Source organism: Schistocerca cancellata, chromosome 5 (assembly GCF_023864275.1).
Source record: "Schistocerca cancellata isolate TAMUIC-IGC-003103 chromosome 5, iqSchCanc2.1, whole genome shotgun sequence".
Taxonomy (NCBI): domain Eukaryota; kingdom Metazoa; phylum Arthropoda; class Insecta; order Orthoptera; family Acrididae; genus Schistocerca; species Schistocerca cancellata.
The window spans coordinates 57,693,505-57,714,165 of record NC_064630.1 but is presented as its reverse complement, the minus strand read 5'-3'; the positions used below and the strand labels follow the sequence as shown (position 1 = coordinate 57,714,165).

At 44.5% G+C, this 20,661-nt stretch overlaps 1 protein-coding gene across 1 annotated transcript in view; it reads right to left on the bottom strand.

Moving 5' to 3' along the window:
* Nucleotides 1-329: 329 nt before the first annotated feature.
* Nucleotides 330-20,661, bottom strand: part of LOC126188362 (LIM/homeobox protein Lhx2-like) — a 241,166-nt gene continuing 220,834 nt past the window's right edge. Inside the window, exons 4-6 of the mRNA XM_049929961.1 lie at nt 15,481-15,725; nt 604-703; nt 330-463 (exon numbers count right to left, since the gene is read on the bottom strand). Of these exons, the coding sequence (XP_049785918.1) occupies nt 330-463; nt 604-703; nt 15,481-15,725 (479 nt within the window). The remainder of the gene's footprint in view (nt 464-603; nt 704-15,480; nt 15,726-20,661) is intronic.

Here is a 20,661-nt window from a genome sequence, read left to right as displayed (position 1 = left end):
AGTAGCTTGCCTTCCTTGAGTGACTTTTGCGAAATCGGTCAGCTGCGCGAATGCCTTAAACTGTCAACGAACATTAATGAATCAAAGTCTCAATAATGGCGCGGACGTCGCTATATAGCACTTTTAGCCTTGTAGAGGAGGTCCTTGTCTCTGTGTCCTTCACAAATTTGACGCACTGTGCCTGGGGAGGACCCCAGGAATCTTCTCGAGCAGCTGCTCCTCGCGCGAGAAAAAACATCGACGGTCCGTGCGAGCGGCCGCTGCCGCCCTGGCCGCCGCCCCCGCCGCCCACGGCCGCGGCTCACGGCGTGGTGGGGGCGTCAGGCGCGTCAGCGAAGCAGGGCCGCAGCAGCGGCCAGCCTAGCAGAGCCGACCCCGGGGGCGGGCCGGCGGCGCGCTGCTAGTAGAGGTCGGCGAAGCTGAGCGGCTGCGCCGGCAGCGGCGCCTGGTGCTGGTGCTGCTGCTGGTGGTGGTGGTGGTGCGGGTGGTGGTGCTGGTGCAGGTCCTCGGGCGTGGGCGGCGGCGGCAGGCTGTTGCTGTCGCCCAGGAGCACCGACGGCGGCCCCACTGACGGCGGCCCGCCCCCGCCGCCGCCACCCCCGCCGCCCGCGCCGCCCCCGCCTTGGCCGGGGCCGCCCTGTCCGCCGCCCTCCTGCCGCATCAGGTTCCTCCGCCACTTGGCGCGCGCGTTCTGGAACCACACCTGCAACCGGAGGGACAGTCGCCTCGTAAGATAACAATTGTGAGGTGGTCATATATTTTTGACTTTTTTATGTCATCGATGTCAGAGACATAACAAGTTATGTTACTTTGGTCTTGATGACGCTGTGGTTTATCGACTAATAAAGTCATCAGAAGATCAAAACAAACAGCAAAACGATTTAGAAAAGACATCTGAATTCAATCATTATATTTGTACAGAAACCAGATGGCAGTTATAAGAGTCGAGGGGCATGAAAGGGAAGCAGTGGTTGGGAAAGGAGTGAGACAGGGTTGTAGCCTCTCCCCGATGTTATTCAATCTGTATATTGAGCAAGCAGTGAAGGAAACAAAAGAAAAATTCGGAGTAGGTATTAAAATCCATGGAGAAAAAATAAAAACTTTGAGGTTCTCCGATGACATTGTAATTCTGTCAGAGACAGCAAAGGACTTGGAAGAGCTGTAGAACGGAATGGATAGTGTCTTGAAAGGAGGATATAAGATGAACATCAACAAAAGCAAAACGAGGATAATGGAATGTAGTCGAATTAAGTTGGGTGATGCTGAGGGAATTAGATTAGGAAATGAGACACTTAAAGTAGTAAAGGAATTTTTACTATTTGGGGAGCAAAATAACTGATGATGGTCGGAGAGGGTATAAAATATAGACTGGCAATGGCAAGGAAAGCATTTCTGAAGAAGAGAAATTTGTTAACATAGAGTATAGATTTAAGTGTCAGGAAGTCGTTTCTGAAAGTATTTGTATGGAGTGTAGCCATGTATGGAAGTGAAACATGGACGATAAATAGTTTGTACAAGAAGAGAAAAGAAGCTTTCGAAATGTGGTGCTACAGAAGAATGTTGAAGATTAGGTGGGTAGATCACATAACCAGTGAGGAGGTATTGAATAGAATCGGGGAGAAGAGCAGTTTGTGGCACAACTTGACTAGAAGAAGGGATCGGTTGGTAGGACATGTTCTGAGGCATCAAGGAATCACCAATTTAGTATTGGAGGGCAGCTTGGAGGGTACAAATCGTAGAGGGAGACCAAGAGATGAATACACTAAGCAGATTCGGAAGGATGTAGGTTGCAGTAGGTACTGGGAGATGAAGAAGCTTGCAGAGGATAGAGTAGCATGGAGAGCTGCATCAAACCGGTCTCAGGACTGAGGACCGCAACAACAAAATTTTAATGGTGCGAAAAGTGGCAGTTGGCCCGAAATAACGAACAGTGTGAGGTCATCCTCATGAGTGCTGAAAGGAACTCCTTAAAATTGGGTTACATGATAAATCAGTCTACTCTAAAAGCCGTAACTTCAACTAAATACCTAGGTATTACAATTACGAAGAACTTAAATTGGAAGAACACATATAAAATGTTGTGGGGAAGGCTAACCAAAGACTGCGTTTTATTGCTAGGACACTTAGAAATATAAAGACCTACTAAGGAGACTGCCTACACTACGCTTGTCCGTCCCGTTTTAGAATACTGCTGCGCCGTGTGGGGTCCTTACCAGATAGGACTGACGGATTACATCGAAAAAGTTCAAAGAAAGCAGCACGTTTTGTATTATCGCGAAATGTGGGACAGAGTGTCACAGAAATGATACAGAATTTGGGCTGGACATCATTAAAGGCGTTTTTCGTTGCGACGGAATCTTCTCACGAAATTCGAATCACCAACTTTCCCCTCCGAATACGAAAATATTCTGTTGAAACCGACCTACATAGGGAGGAACGATCACCAAGATAAAATAAGGGAAATCAGAGCACGTATGGAAAGATATAGGTGTTCATTCTTTCCGCGCGCTGTACGAGATTGGTATAATAGAGAATTGTGAAGGTGGTTCGATGAAGCCTCTGCCAGGCGTTTAAATGTGATTTGCAGAGTATACATGTAGATGTAGATGTTGATGTAGATGATGATGTTTGGTCTGTGCGCGCTGAACTGCTTGGTCATCAGCGTCTGTACAAATTTCCAGTCTGTGTACAGTCCAATCTAGCACTTTCACGAATGATGATGGAATGATAGAACAACACAAACACCGGCAAAGTTTCTGCGCCTTCACAGTGTGATACAATCTTAGTTGAACTGTGGTAGATGATGGACGTACACTGATGCACCAAAAACTGGTATAGGCATGCGTATTCAAATACAGAAATATGGAAATAGGCATTATACGGCGCTGCGGTCGGCAACGCCTATGTAAATGTTTGGCGCCACTGTTAGATCGGTTACTGCTGCTACAATGGCAGGTTATCAATATTTAAGTGAGTTTGAATGTGGTGTTATAGCTGGCGCACGGACGATGAGACACAGCATCTCCGAGGTACCGATGAAATGAGAATTTTCCCGAACGTGAAAATCAGGAACTCGCTAAAACATCAAAACTGCGACATCTCTGCGGCCGGAAAAAAATCCTGCAAGAACGGGACCAACGACGACTGAAGAGAATCATTCAACGTGACAGACGTGCAGCCCTTCCGCAAACTGCTACAGATTTAAATGCTGGCATATCAGAAAATAACAGCGTGTGAATCATTCAACGAAACGTCATCGATATGGGCTTTCGGAGCTGAAGGCCCATTCGTGTGGCCTTGATGAAAGCAAGACACATAGCTTTACGGGTCGACTGGGCCCGTCAACACCGACATTGGCCTGTTGATGACTGGAAACATGTTAACCTGTTGCGTGGTCGGACGAGTCTCGTTTCAAATTTTATCTAAGAAATGGACGTGTACGCGTATGGAGACAACATCATGAATCCAAGGACGCTGCAAGTCATCAGGGGACTGTTCAAGTTGGTGGAGGTTCTGTAATGTGATGGGGCGTGTGCAGTTGGAGTGATATGCAGCCCCTGATACGTCTAGATACGACTATGGCCGTTGAGACGTACATAAGCATCCTGTCTGATCAGCTGCATCCATTCACGTCGCTTGTGCAAGCCGACGGTCCTTGGCGATTCCAGCAGGACAATGCGACACCCCACACGTCCAGAATTGCTACCAAGTGGCTCCAGGAACACTCTTCTGAGTTAAAACACTTCTGCTGATCACCAAACTCCCCAGACATGAGCATTACTGAGCATATCTGGGATGTCTTGCAACATGCTGTTTAGAAGTGATCTCCACTCCCTCCTACTCTTACGGATTTATGAAGTGACCTGCCGGATTCAAGGTGTCAGTTGCCTCCAGCTCTACTTCACACATTAGTCGAGTCCATGCCACGTCGTGTTGTGGCACATCTGCGTGCTCGCAGGGGCCTTGCACGATATTAGGCAGGTGAACCAGTTTCTTTGGATCTTCAGTGCTGTGTGGATTTGTCATTGCATCTGTCAGATGAATATGATGGGTTCATTGAAATATGGAAGGAATATAAATTTTGAATGCCATTATTTTTGAAGAGAAGTTCAAGGCAAGACTGCAGCACCGCGCTGCTAAGAATGATGATTGTCAGCTAGTTAACGTGCTCAGAGTTGCGAGAAAGACCACCCGACTTGCCTGAGTCGTGGATTTGTCTACTAATTAATTAAGGTCTTTGATTTTTGTAGAAATTCTATGTTAACTTCGTACCATTTTTAAATCATTATTCACTTTGTTAAGAGTAGTATTGTGCGGACCAATGTAATTTGTAAAGACCACGCGAATTATTATTCAATTTGTTTGAATATATATTTATCCTAAAATCGTTGTCTTGGCATATCATCTCACAGGGATGCCTACTCTCCCTATCCCATTAGGCATTACCACATGCAACAGTTCGAACATGTACCTGGAAACAAAAATCTAGCGTAGCTACTGCCTGCTTGCTATTTGCTGTTGTGCTTTCGAGAAATCTGCAACAATGTTGTCGAGACGCGGGATAAGTGGAAATTTTAATTAGGACCAGATAACTGTTTTACTTCTGTTGCGCATTTAATGCAAAGTCAAGATGCATTCGGATCAGTTACAGCTCGGTTCATATTAGGTTCTGTAAAAATGGGCTAAATTTCAGACAGAAACCAATGCAGAGGGCAACTTACACACTTCCTGGCCGCACACTCGTCGACTTGTACGCCACCAGCAAGTTTCCTGTATGTCCAGCCTGCAGGTGGCGAAGGCCAACAGGCATATTCCATACCCTTCCGGAAAGCTTATGACTGAATGATAGACTCTTAACAAATTTCCAAGTATATGGTATAGGTTGACAAGTGACTCGAAGACTTCTTGATTACTAGAACGCATTGCGCTGACTTAGACAGCGAGCGGTCATCGGAGACAAATGCATCATCAGGAGTGCTCCAGGGAAATGTGATCAGACGGCTCTTGCTCTCTGTGCAGGATGTCTCAGGAGGAGTGCTCAGTATTCGGGAATGTGACATGAAAGATCATTCGAGACCAAAAAGCTGCTAGATATGGGACCTGAAATGCATACCTTAAGAGGAATGAGCACTTCTGTATATTTGATACTATGAAACACATCTCTTCTACTCCAAGTTCTTTGCTTTCCACATTTTGATAGGTGGCAGAATGGACAAAAAAAGAAAAAAAGGGTCCAGTAAACATCATCTCTAAATTTCGTATCTTGAGAACTATGAGCATTTGTTCATCTTCACTACTGTGAAACACTCCCTTCTACTGAGCAACAGCTTTTAGGTTACTCATTTGAGCATCAATGTTTATTAGACCGTTCTTTCTTCCTTTGAATCATACCTTCTCCCCAGATATGGAAAATATGGAAAATAATGGTTCAAATGGCTCTGAGCACTATGGGACTTCTGAGGTCATCAGTTCCCTAGAACTTAGAACTACTTAAACCTAACTAACCTAAGGACATAACACACATCAATGCCCGAGGCAGGATTCGAACATGCGACAGTAGCGGTCGCGTGGCTCCAGACTGTAGCTCCTGGAAAATAATGGATTTGTTCCACAGTATCGAAGATAAAGAAGTGCTCATAGCTCTTGTGATGTGCATTTTAGAGGCCATGATTACTAGACTTGTTTGCTTCGATTGATCGTTCGTGTCATATCCCTCAATAATGGTCTTTCTTACTGGGTGACTCAGTATACGAGGGTTGGAACTTTAATAGAGGCATCTATTTATTTACAGCTTGCACACAATAGATACGTGTTTCAAAGTTTTACTAACTTTCAAAGTAGTCACCAGCATTGTGTAAAACCCGTTGCCAGCGATGTGGAAGTCGTAGGATACTCTTAGCAGTGGCAGTTGTGTTGACAGTTCTGGCGGCGCGGTCTATTTCCCGACCAATTTGTAGCAGTTCTGAAATGAATGCCGTGAAGTGTTTCCTTCAGTTTATAAATCGAGTTGAATTTACGAGGGCTTAAGTCACGGGAGTGCAGTAGGTGGTATAGCACTTAGCGGCCCAATCAGTCAAACAAATCAGTAACAGCTTGGACTGAATGTGCTTGAGCATTGTCGTGCAAAATGATGGTCAGGTCCTGCAGAAAGTGTCATCACTTCTGTCTCTATGCTGTTCATTTTTGGAACACAACCTACGACCAGTTTAGAGACAGAAGTGATGACACTTTCTGCAGGACCTGGCCATCATTTTGCAGGACAATGCTCAAGCACGTACAGTGCAAGCTGTTATTGATTTGTTTGACTGATGGGGTTGCTAAGTGCTATACCACCTACTGCAGCCCCCTGACTTAAACTCTTGTAAGTTCAAAGATTTCTAAATTGAAGGAAACACTTCACGGCATTCGCTTCAGAACTGCTACAAATTCGTCGGGCAATAAACCGCGCCGCTCGAACTGTCAACACAACTGGCACTGCTACGATTATCGTACGACTTCCACATCGCTGGCAACGGGTTATACTCAATGCTGGTTTGTACGAGCTGTAAATAAACAGTTGCCACTATTAAAGTTCCAACCCTCGCACATAAACGATCTATGAGATAGGGCGAGCTGCAATCTGCGACATTTCACTGACGACGCTGTAGTGCACGGGGTAGTGGCGTCATTAAGTGGCTTTCGAAAAGGTACAGGCACTAGAGGGGCAGTTCTGCCGTTGCGCTTAGTAATGGAGCATGGCTTGAGAAAAATCAATACACATTCTGGGATCTATCGACCTAGAAAAAGCGCCAGAGAATCTACAGTACCGGAAGTTGTTCTAATTTCTCAGAAACAATAGCGTGAGCTATACGAAAAGACGGATAACACACAATATTTAAGAACCAACAAGGAACAATAAGGATGGAAGACCAAGAACTAAGTGCTCGCATTAAAAATATTGGAAGACAGGGACGCTATCCTCCTCCTCTACGCTTCAATCTTCGTATCGAAGAAGCATTGAAGGGAATAAAAGAAAGATTCAGAAGTGAGATTAAATTTCTAGGCGAAACGATATAAATGATAAGATTCACTGATGACATTGCTATATTCATTGAAACGAAGAAAAATTACGGAACATATTGAATGGAATGTACAGCAGCGAACATCTATTTAGAATAAACAGAAAAATGATGAAAACAATGAGCAGTAGCAGAAACGAGATTAATGAGAAACTAACAATCTAAATTGGAGACCACGAAGTAGAAGAAGTTAAGGAATTCTGCTACCTTTGAAGCAAAATACCACATGACAGACGAGGAAAGCAGGACATAAAAAGACTAGCAGAGGAAAAGACAGCATTCCTAGCCGAGACAGTCTACTTATATCAAACATTGGTCTTAATTTGAAGAAGAAATTTTTGATAATGTACGTTTGGAGCACGGCACTGTATAGCAGCTGATCACGGACTTTGTGAAAATCGGAAAAGAAGAGGATCGAAGTGTTTGAGGTGTGCTGCTGTAAAAAGATAATGAAAATTAGGCGGACTAATAAGATAAGAAATAAAGAGGTTCTCCCTGGAATCTGCGAAGAAAAGAACATATTGAGATCACTGAAGGGACTTCATGACGGGAAATGTTCAAAAATATTTCAAATGGCTCTGAGCAGTATAGGACTAAACATCTGAGGTCGTCAGTCCCCTAGTACTTAGACCTGCTTAAACCTAACTAACTTAAAGACATCACACACATCCAAGCCCGGAGCAGGATTCAAACCTGCGACCGTAGCGGTCACGCGGTTCAAGAGTGAAGCGCCTAGAACCGCTCGGCCACACCGGCAGGCACGGGAAATATATTTAGACATCAGGGAACAACTTACGTTTCAATAAACGGTGCTGTACACGGTAAAATCTGTTGGGGCAGGTAGAGATTGGAATACATTGAACATATAATTGAGGACGTATGGTGCAAATGCTACTCTGAGATGAAGATATTAGCACGGAACATTTTGAAGAAAATAGTCCTCGTACAGCGGGCGATCAAAAAGTTTTTGTTCAAAGGCCGTACAGTCCACGATCTGTATGCCAGTCAAGTCAAATCGCGGTGAGCATTGAGACAATTCTTCTAGAGACGCACCAAGGTGAAGGTACGTGCCACGATTTGTCCTGCTGCGCAGCAAGCGTCGACCCTTCAAGGTCTTTTTTAAGGGACCAAGGGCACGATAATCGCACGGTAAACGATCAGGACTATGGAGCGGGAGCTCGAGTGTCTCCCACTTCAGTTGGAGTAACTTCTGCTTTACGACATTTTCGATATGGGGACGTGTGTTATCATGAAGCAGCAGCATAGCTTGTCGCATTTCCTCCGGTTGTTTCGCCTTAATAAGTCGCCGTAATTTCTCCAACATCGCTCAGTATCGCGCCCCAGTGGTGGAACCACCATGCTCTTTGAATCCAATAAGCATTGGACCCTGGTAATCAAACAACAGGGTTAACATCACCTTTCCAGCAGATGCCTCGCACTCGATCCCCTTTGGGACGAGGGGACGGTGGATGACACCACTGCATCTTCGACGCTTTCCGTTCCTGTTCCTATTGATCGCACCAGCTTTCGTCCTCTGCAACAATAAGGCTAAGGAACGTATTGCCTTCGACATTGAAACGCATCAGGTGCTTCTGGTAAACAGCGATCTGATTTGCTTTTTGTTCGGCGTTCGACGTCTGGGATGGCCACCAGCTACAGAACATATAGTAGCCTAAATCCTCCTGGATAATGTGTTGTATGCTACCGAAGTTGATGTCAGAATCCTTTACTACCTCACGAATGATTCGCTGGTCTGCCCTAATCACATTATCAACCACCCGCGTGTTGTCCGTAATGGATGAGGCTGGTCTCCCGGATCGACAGGTATCTTGTGTCGAGTCGCGACCGGTACACAGCTTGGCGCACCATTCCACAACGGTGGATTTCGACAGACATACAACCCCGCACACATTTTCCTTTCTCCGACGAGTGTCTACTGATGTCTGTCCTTCGGTAGCCAAGAAAATAATAACAGTACGTTGATCCTCTTTGGACGCATTTGATAATAACGTCGCCACAGTTCACATTTCCACATTTACTGCGCGCACGTCGGAAAGACACGAATGCCACACTATTTCTTGTCTTTATGTCGGTGCTTATATACCAGCATCGAAGTCGCGCTACATTGCATGTACGCTGCAGCAACCTGCTCAAACGGAGTGCATTGAGATGACAAAGGTCACGGAGTAGCAATATGCACATATACAGATGGCGGTAGTATCGCATACACGAGGTATAAAAGGATAGTGCATTGTTGGAGCTGTCGTTTGAACTCCGCTGATTCATGTAAAAAGGTCCCACGACGGGACATGCAGACTTCGAACGCGGAATGGTAGGTGGGGCTAGACGCATGGGACATTCCATCACGGAAATTGTTAGGGATTTCAATATTCCGAGATATAGTGCCAAGAGTGTGCCCAGAATACCAAATTTCAGGCATTACTTCTCACCACGGTCAACACAGTGGCCGACGGCCTTCACAGTACTGAGAGCAGCGGCGTTTGCATAGTATCGTCGGTGCTAGCAGACAAGCAACTCTGCAGGCATTCTTATAGAGGAGAATAAGACTATCACTCCGGTCCCAACAACGAATCAGCATCGTTAATATGTGTTAGAAATGCAACGTAGAACTACAGACATCAGTCACGTGATGATGAACTGTACACTACACCCTCTTTCTCCTTAGCTCACACAGCTCCTTTAAGGAAATTCGTTCATCGGAGGGACTATAATTAAAGTTATAGTTAGAGTTTAAAGTGGAAACTGAAGAGACATGGACGAAGTGAAAGAAACCTTTAGCGTGGGTGAAAAGATAAAGGGGAAAGAACAAAACGATTAATGTACAGGAGTCGTAATTGCAGTAACCATTGTTACTTCGGATCATAAAAACAGAAATCTGATATACATAAAAATCGCGGAAGATACAGTACAATATGTAGGTTACATAGCTGCATTACAATGTCCTATTTTAAAAGACACAAGAATAGACAGCACCAGCAAAGAATATTTAATGGTACTTACATGTTCTAAGAGATTTCCTTATGATAGAACAGTAGAAGAGAGGAATAATATAAGAAGACAAATACGTCATTATTAAGCACATCGGTTTTGGTTCAAGTAGGTATGCAAAATACAATTGAAGAGAGTGAGCAATTTTATTACGGTTGATAAATGTTGGCCTTGTGCTGTCAAATAGCGCAGAATGTTATAGCTGGGAAAAAAATAAAAAGAAAAAAAAATGAACAAATTCCCGCTTAACAAACGGACAGAATATTATCATATAACTTTCAGTATCATTTTATACTCTACCTTTCAGTAATTTCTCATATTTGTTCGTAAAATAAATGCGTCTGTTCATATTTCCGGTCACCCATGGGTAAAGAGAATAGATTACAGCGTCATTGTTAATCATTCCATTAATAATCATCCCGTTAGATGTATGTTGTAACCACGTTACCACTGTTACCATGGGAATACCCTCAAAGCGCTGTGACAAGAGATTCTGCAGGTGCTACAACAACTTCATAAATGAGTTTGTCACTAATGAAGCCACACCTCACCTTTATGTGGGAAGACGCTGAAAATTACCGTCTACTCTGGTGTTCAGATTTCCAACATGTGACAGTTGCGATTATTGTTGACTGAGTCGCGCAAAACAGAATTTACAGAATCCTTTTGTCACAAGCAATGACTTATTCGTCTAATTCGTACTGACTCAAATTATCTTCATAACGCAGGTGCCGCAGATATCGGTAGGTATAGGATAATCACCACATGCGTCACATGTATGCATGTAGAAAACACAGCTGTGGTGGAATTCTTCGACGGCTACTCTATCGGCACAGTTCAACTCCTCGAAGAATGTTCTGCGTTTCATTTACCTTCCGATATGTCTGTTGTTCCGATGCAAGAATGGTGGAAGAAACAGACCCACGAAACTCAATGTGTCACATTTCACTGACAACAAGATTTTATCGAGTGTTCTAACTTTATATAATCAACTCTAGTATTCTTGAACAGAAGTCATAGTATTCTCGTTGGAATAACTACAGACGATTGTCAGGTGAACGCACTCTCCGTGTGTAACCAGCAGTGGCCTCACAGTGCAGAATAACACTAACACAACTAAATGATTCACTCCTCTCTAACTCACTATCAGAACTGTAAGACTCATAAGCCAAGCTCTTTGCACGTAACTATGCAGTTAGTGTGGAATTGTAGTGCCCAGCATAGAAAACGTCGTACGCTTCACATATCTAAATTTGTGAAAAATATTAGAGTGAAGTTCACATTTATAACCAACTTTTCCTTCAAACGTTACACACTGTCATCTTTTAAAGTGAGCCTGTTTTTCTGCAAAAGCCCCTCATAAAGCTAGATAAAAGAAAGTAACCACCTAATTACATTCACCTCCATAACTACGTTAAGTGACTGATAACCAGCGAACAATATCAGGCACGGCGATAACGTGTTTTCTGTACGGTGCATAAATAGCGAGGTATCAGGTGTCACAGTGAAAACCAGGCATCGGTCATTGGTGGCACTTGCCGTGTGTAGATACCCCACACTTGCAGCAGACAGAACATCGATATTGATGGCATGGCAGTATGAATCTTGCAAGAACTCCCCATACTGTAGGTCAGGCCGTCCAGCGCAACTTGGACAACGGCTTCCACTGATTGAAAATTGCCCTCCGCAGGTGAGCAACAACGCGTAGTGGCTCGATTAATGCTGCAGTTCTTCGCTCTAGAATTCCCAAAACATTGACAATAAAATTTAAGTCCGATGAGCGCGATGACCACTATAGACGCTTGCTGTAATGTTTAAAATTCTCGTGCTCTAGGTCATCGCCAAGTCATCCACTATCATCATTGCTCACATGGAACGCAGATACACGCAGACCACGAAAAAGACGCACGTACCACTCCCAGATGTCAGTCCTGTAGACCTCAGCCGTCACGGTACCTCCGGAGATGCAAGCGATGATGTATGTGCTCTTATCCTCACAGAGATCTAGATAATATCAATAGCACCGCTAATTACGTCCATTTCCACAATACTGAAAGCAAATGCTTAGTTTCCCATGGATACAACTGACAAAACGAAAGAGAGTACAACTTTCCAGTCAAATACGCGACTGATTCGTGAACCGATCAGCAATCCATTGTTCACAGACCTCTAAACGGCAAGCACCTCATCACATTTGTCGAGCTAAGTGGAGCCTCTGAAGAGAGGAGTTCATCTTGCAGGTCGCTGATATTACAGTGCAGGCTCTTGCACCCCAAAATACCCACTCTAACATGAGATCTTTATGGGAAAATATAGCGTTGGTTGAAATTTTTATTATATTTATGGCAAGATTATAATCCTCCCGCTCTGGGTTGATGCATGTAATAGATCTTCCCAGTACTGGTGTTGAATATATTATCTTCACTATATTATTTATGGTGTGACAACTTCGACTCCACCTAGGGCTACGTTTGTTCGATATCTAATCTGACAACGATCGTCTCGTGAGGAACTTCGTAGAAAAATGTTTCTGCTGTGCCATACAGCTTCCAAATTACTCGACCGCTGTATGCCAAATGCACGCAACGCGCAGTCATAATCACTACACCTATGATTTCTTTCCACACTGTTTGTTCCATGTACACTAATACTAATTAGTCTCGTTCTGCCCTGTTTGATAGTCAGTGTTTTACCGCGTTGATCTGCCACAGTTTAGTTCGCACAGTGTCACTACGTTTTCTCGGAGGTAGCCGACGGATATGAATGAATTAACCATGACCTGTATGCAGGATGGTCAGAAACGGGTTGAAAAGCGTGTAAGGCTGTTACAGAGCAGATTGTGCTGAGAAATGATTGCACCGCTTCCGAGTTAATTAGCACTGAAATTAGCCAATCAGGCATGGCGTGGAAACGTGTTCTTACAAGGGAACCTCCCCATCGTACCCCCCTCAGATTTAGTTACAAGTTGGCACAGTGGATAGGCCTTAGAAAACTGAACACAGATCAATCGAAAAAACAGGAAGAAGTTGTGCGCAACTATAAAAAAAATAAGCAAAATATACAAACTGAGTAGTCCATGCGCACGATAAGTAACATCAAGGATAGTGTGAGCTCAGGAGCGCCGTGGTCCCGTGGTTAGCGTGAGCAGCTGCGGAATGAGAGGTCCTTGGTTCAAGTCTTCCCTCGAGTGAAAAGTTTAATTTTTTACATTCACACAATTATTATCTGTCCGTCCGTCCGTCCGATGCGAGGTAACTGCGCCGTAGTATGGAACGCTACACCTAAACAAACATCGAAACACACGGAAAAATTTGGAAACCTTAAAAAGACGTGTTTTGACATATGTTTGCCCTAAATAGGGAAAGGTAGCAGAATCTTTTTACCCATTCGCCAAGTGTACAAGTTAGGTGGGTCGAAAACATATTCCTGTTATGTGACGCACATGGCGTCACCAGTGTCGTATAGAATATATCAGACGTGTTTTCCTGTGGACGAATAGGTTGACCTATGACCTTGCGATCAAATGTTTTCGGTTCCCATTGGAGAGGCACGTCCTTTCGTCTACTAATCGCACGGTTTTGCGGTGCGGTCGCAAAACACAAACACTAAACTTATTACAGCGAACAGAGACGTCAATGAACGGACAGATCATAACTTTGCTTAAAGAAAAAAATTAAGATAAGCAGCTGCTCATGCTAACCATTTTTTTTTAATTCTCATTTTGTTCGTTTTCGTTTGTTGTATGTGCTCGGGGCGGACGTCGTAAGACATCCGTTTAAGTTCGTCTTTGATCGGTTAACTCAGTTTTTTTTTTTTATTACAGAGGGCTGCTAACCCTCTGACCGAACACGCTGAGCTACCATGCCGGCGGACCATGGGACCACGGCGCTGCTAGCTTACACAATCCTTTTTGTTGCCTATCTTAATCATGGACTACTCAGTTTGTATATTTTGCTTATTTTTTTTTAATATTTCCACACAACTTCTTCCTGTTTTTTCGATTGATCTGTGTTCAGTTTTTCAAGGCCTGTCCACTGTGCCAGCTTATAACTAAATCTGAGGGGGGGTGCGATGGGGAGGTTCCCTTGTTAGTGTGGTTTCCTAAAACCGAACAAGAGACCTATACAAAAACTGGACATGGGGCATTAGTGAGGATAGAACCCGAGCCAAACACTGAACAGCCTCATCCGCTATCGTCTAGGCCAGGCACATCCAAGAATTGCGTGTAGTTCAGCGCCCCGTTCGCGACCGTGTGTCGCTAGTGTCGCCATAGGAGCGAGAGAGAGAGAGAGAGAGAGAGAGAGAGAGAGAGAGAGAGCTGCAGAGCGAGTGAGACCGCACAGCAGTGCTCTGCGCTGGACTGTGCAGCCGTCAGATCTAACGTAAACAAAACATGCTACTTTAGAATTAATTTTATGTAAGGGATATAGAGTCTCATTCTTACTGTTAGTAGTTACAAGTAAGTATTTTTTGTTATACTTCGTGCTACAATTTTTTGTATCCCTTTTCAGAGTTTAGAAATCGGATCCTTAGTTTGCTGTTTTGTACGTAATAATTTTAACTGACCAAGTTTGAAAACTTATTAAAATAGAATTAAGTTTATAAAGCTCTTTAATTCTTACAATCAACATTGTTAAAGAAGACAATTAACATTTTACACGTTTTTCTTTTTCGAGGAAACGATTTTGTCTAGGCTTGGTACAATATTCCGTGAGACTGCTAACCTCAAATAATTAGTCAAATTTTTATAGCCAAGGAATGAACGGTTCTTAGTTTTAGCAAGCTTTAAAAAGAGAGAAAAAGCACTCAAAAATATACGTGGAACCAAACATTGAGAGAACTTTGGCCGCGTGCTTGTGCAAAAGAGGATATTTCTCTCGTGGAAGACAGCTGAAAAAGTCATCCGAAGTTTTACACATAAGAAAGCGGTCCTTCAGGCGGATATGGCACTGCAGGTCAATCAGCTCTAGTTGAAGCACATGTGAGACGTCGTCTGCCCGAAGGGGAAACGGGCGAACAAATATATCTATCGGCTGGCGTTCGGGCGGTCCGCACGGCCAGCTAAGCGGCACGGCTCGGCCACAGCAGCAACACACGAATTCGCCCGGGGCGCTGGCCTCGGGCGATCGCGGGCGCTGGCGCCCCAGGGGCACAGTTTGGACGAGCCTGGTCTAGGCAGTGAGAACAACTGACACTATAACCGTATCGCATGGGCTCCTTAAACTTGTGCGCATAACGGTCTGATTGGCTAACTCCAATACTCATTAGCTCGGAAACGGCACAACGTGTCGAATTTGTTTCTTAACAATTATTTCTCAGGACAGCGTAGCGTGGAACATCCTTACAAGGTTTTCAGATTGTTCTGTATCAACAGGGATATAAATAAAAAAAGTGACTTCTTTTAATTTAGTACCTGGAGGACTCGCTTCGACAGTCCCGTCTTCTGCGCGAGCTGCTTAAGATCTTTGGCGTCCGGGTTCTGGTTGATGGCGAAGTAGGACTTCATGGTGCGCAGCTGGTGGTGCTTGAACGAGGTGCGCATGCGCTTGGTGCGCTGCTGCTGCTGCTGCTGGCCGGCCGGGTTCCCCGGTGACGTCACCGACGAGTCGTACCCCAGGGACTCCATGGACGAGGACAGCTCCGAGGGGTGCAGCATCTCTGCAACACAGCACCAGCGCGGCCTGTAGCGCGTCCCAAGTGTCACGTTGGGGCGGCGTGCATGCCTATCTGGTGCGAGAGCGCCGCCATCAGCGAGGCTTGCGGGGGGAACACTCCAGCATTCGTCAGGGAAAGAGGAAGAATGGTGCAGTAGAGCAGTGTGGCTCTGCTAAGATTGCTTCTGGAGACCGAAATATTTTATGTTACTTTCATCGATGTCTTTCAAATATAGAAATTCTTCCAATCTCTATGTGGCATACAGCAAACCAGTGCTTAACAGTATTGTTTAAAAACAGTCTTGGTTGCAAATTTATTTTATTTATTTTTTTCAAGAGTTTCGCCTTATTTAGGCATCTTCAGGTTGATCTTAATTTGGAATTTCTTACTTCTGTGAACGAGAACTCGTTATGCAGATCTTGGAGTCGCTCGCGTCCTTCTAGAAAAGTTTTTACTTAGTTTAACGAAGGCTATGATGGCCTGATGTATTCGACGATGCCCTTTGGCTACACCGTCTAAAGGATCGTTTTAAGAAATACCAAATTAAGACCAACCTGAAGATGCCTAAATAAGGCGAAACGCGTAGTTAAAAAAAATTGCAACCAAGACTGTTTTTAACCAATACTCTTCCAAATATTAAGATTCGTGGCAGATAAAAACAGTATATTGACCCAGGACTCCAACCTGGGACCTTTCCCTTCTGCAAACAAGTGTTCTCTCAATGATGATGATAATTATGGTGTTTCGGATTGTGGGGCGCTCAACTGCGCGGTTATCAGCACCCTTACAAGTTCCCAACCTTTACTCAGTCCAAGCCCGCCACTTTCATGAATGATGAAACGACATGGACAATACAAGCCAGTCATCTCGAGGCAGCTGAAAATCCCTGACCCCGCCGGCAATGGAACCCGGGACCCTGTGCTCGGGAAGCGAGAACGCGACCGCGAGATCACGAGCTGCGGACTCTTCTCCCGACTGAGCTATCCAAGGACGACTCAAGACCCTCTCCAAAAGCTATACTTCCGCCAGTACTTCATATCCTACCTTCCAAACCTCACTGAAGTGCTCCTGCGTACCTAGTGGAACTGGCACTCTTAGAAGAAAGAATACTATGGAGACACGGTTGACTGTTTCCTGACTGAATTTTCACTTTGCAGTGGAGTGCGTCCAAATTGAAACTTTCTGGCAGATTAATAGTGAGTAGCGGCGCATGAATCGAACCTGGGACCTCTGCCTTTTGTAAGCAAGTGCCCTACCGACTGAACTATCCAAGTACGACATACAAACCACCCTCGAAAATTCACTTCCGCCAGTACCTCTCTCCTACCTTCCCAAGAGCACTTGCCTGCGAGGAACAAAGGTCTCAGTTTCGAGTTTCGGTTCGGCACAAGGTTTCAATTTACCAAGAAGTTTCCAAGCAGCATACACTTCGCTACAGAGTGTTGAGTCTCGTACTCAGTGGTGATGTTAGGGACCAACTCGGGTTTTATGCAACGTGCTTCCGTAAGAGTGTGCAAAAATATAGCGGGACATAGAGGATGCTCCACTGAACAATTTGAGGTAGGGAGCCTGGGGTTGGAGAAGCCAGCTTAAGGGGATAACAGGAATAAAGTCACATTACTGTTCTCTTTTTTATTTACACTAGTTACAGTTAACTGCAAATACCATCAGTGACACAATGGACATAGCATTTGTACCGAATCTTACAAAATGTGCTGAAACTGACGGCCATCAACCTCAGAGTAATCATGAGATCGGCGAACAAGATTCTGACGCACCATGACAAATATTCCTGGTGTGTTCCGAATCACACCACACGCAGCTACAACTCTGGCAAATACACAACTGGCCATTAAAATTGCTACACCACGAAGATGACGTACTACAGACGCGAAATTTAACCGACAGCAAGAGGATGCTGTGATATGCAAATGATTAGCTTTTCAGAGCATTCACACAAGGTTGGCGCCGGGGGGACACCTACAAAGTTTCCAACCGATATCTCATACACAAACAGCAGTTGACCGGCGTTGTCTGGTGAAACGTTGTTGTGACGCCTCTTGTAAGGAGTTTCAGATTTTGATAAAGGTCGGATTGTAGGCTATCGAGATTGCGGTTTATCGTACCGCGACATTGGTGCTCGTGTTGGTCGAGATCCAATGACTGTTAGCAGAATATGGAATCGGTGGGTTCAGGAGGGTAATACGGAACGCCGTGCTGGATCCCAACGGCCTCGTATCCCTAGCAGTCGAGATGACAGGCGTCTTATCCGCATGGGTGTAACGGATCGTGCAGCCCGTCTCGATCCCTGAGTCAACAGATGGGGACGTTTGCAAGATAACAACTATCTGAACGAACAGTTCGACGACGTTTGCAGCAGCATGGACTATCAGCTCGGAGATCATGGTTGCGGTTACCCTTGATGCTGCATCACAGACAGGAGCGCCTGCGATGGTATACTCAACGACGAACTTGGGTGCGCAAATAGCAAAACGTCATTTTTTCCGATGAATCCTGGCTCCGTTCACAGCATCATGATGGTCGCATCCGTGTTTGGCGACATCGCGGTGAACGCACATTGGAAGCGTGTATTCGTCATTGCCATACTGGCGTATCACCCGGCGTGATGGTATGGGGTGCCATTGGTTACACGTCTCGGTCACCTCTTGGTCGCATTGACGGCACTTTGAACAGTGGACGTTACATTTCAGATGTTTACGACCCGTGGCGCTACCCTTTATTCGATTCCTGCGAAACCCTACTTTACAGCAGGATAATGCACGACCGCATGTTGCAGGTCGTGTACGGGCCTTTCTGGATACAGAAAATGTTCGACTGCTGCCCTGGCCAGCACATTCTCCAGATCTCTCAGCAATTGAAAACGTCCGGTCAATGGTGGCCGAGCAACATGTTCGTCACAATACGCCAGTCACTACTCCTGATGAACTGTGGTATCGTGTTGAAGCTGCATGGGCAGCTGTACCTGTACATGCCATCCAAACTCTGTCTGACTCAATGCCCAGGCGTAACAAGGCCGTTATTACGGCCAGAGGTGGTTCTTCTGGGTACTGATTTCTCAGGATCTATGCACCCAAATTTCGTGCAAATGTAATCACATGTCAGTTCTAGTATAATATATTTGTCCAATGAATACCCGTTTATTATCTGCATTTCTTCTTGCTGTAGCAATTTTAATGGCCAGTAGTGTAACTCCATTTCCGTATCTACTGTGGTCTCATACACAAGTAACTTTAGGTATCCCCAAATGAAATAATAAAGTGGTGACCTCGCACTCCATGGAATAGGATATCCTCGTCCAATCCAGCGATCAAGAAATAAAGCATTGAGATTGTTGCGGTCGTCCACACTGAAGTGAGATGGTGTACCGTCACGTTGTATCCACGTCCTCTCAAGAATAGCCAAGGGTACGTCCTCCAACAACTGAGGCACAACTCTTTGCACGAACCCTAGTAATTAGGCTCCTCCTCCTTGCTTCCTTGCAGGAAGTAAAGAACATACAGTTAAATAAACAGCTCAGTACGTGTAAACTTGTATCCACGTTAGTTGTAAATAAGCTGGAAAACAGTAATGCTAGACAAAGCGGTAGGAAAGTTTATTTCCATATGTCCTTAAGCTGACTTCTCCGACCTCAGGTTCAAAATGCTCCAAATGGCTATGGGTCTTAACATCTGAGGTCATCAGTCCCTAGAACTTAGAACTACTTAAACCTAACTAACCTAAGGACATCATACACATCCATGCCCGAGGCAGGATTCGAACCTGCGACCGCAGCGGTCGCGCGATTCCAGGCTGAAGGTCCTAGAACCACTCGGCCACTGCGGCAGGCTCTCCGACCTCAGATTCCATACCTCAAATTGTTCAGTGGAGCATTCTCGATGTCCTGTTACATTTTTGCACATTCTTAGGGAAACATCCTGTTTACTGGACGGGCAATATAACGCATCACTGGCTGTGAGGTACCCCTAAAACGTACTCCAGAAAACACACCACCGTTTTTTATAGCTACACGAGAGAAAGAGAGTTGAATGTGTCTACGTTCTTTATTATTCCGTTTATGGAAAGGAGAATTACCGTCTATGAAAGATTAGCGGTAATGCTAAAGTCCGCATTATTCTTGAGCACTTACCAAAACTAATTGGGTGTGGAGGTTAGAGGAGGAGGCGGAATGAGGCGGAGCGGAGAATACAGACAAGGTCGCAGAATTTTGAAACTTATTTACTGGAAGACAAAGCGAATACATTGATGAACTAGAATTGCCAATTGCCACAGCTAAATAGTAAATTTGTAAAGGTAACAGAAGTATTAAAATGTTAAGTTTAATGACAAATTGTATAGTAGTACTTGTACACCATCCAGAAAAGATGAGATTGAGATGAGGCTCAATTTACAATTACGGCTAAGATCAGTTACAGAGCTGAGAACTGAGCGAAGTCGCATATACACAGTACAGGTAGCGTGATATGTTAACAGTCTGATTAAACTATATGTGCTGTTGTACTATTCTTTCTCAAAACGTCGTATGACTAAAACAATGTTCTCCGTTATTAACCAAGGCAGAAAAAAGTTCTGCGTAAACACAATTTACGTTCCTCCTGTGTCCGTATGGCATTACTAGGTTTCGGTTAAATGAAGTCAAAATTTATTTGAACTGCGCTAGAAACAGTCATGAAAATGTAAAAAGTAAATAAATAAATATCGTGTGACACATTGAAAATGGAAACGAAATAAAGATTGACGCTCTCTAGCGGTTCTTATAAACAGCTTTTCAATGAGCTGCAAATAAGTTAATTCTTAAAACCATGACTACATCTATTACACATGCTACACATTTCGTATGTAATACAAAACTGAAATTACGCTGTTTAAAAAAGTGTTCCCAAAATAAAAAACCGTATGTAAAACGTAATAAACAGGCTCG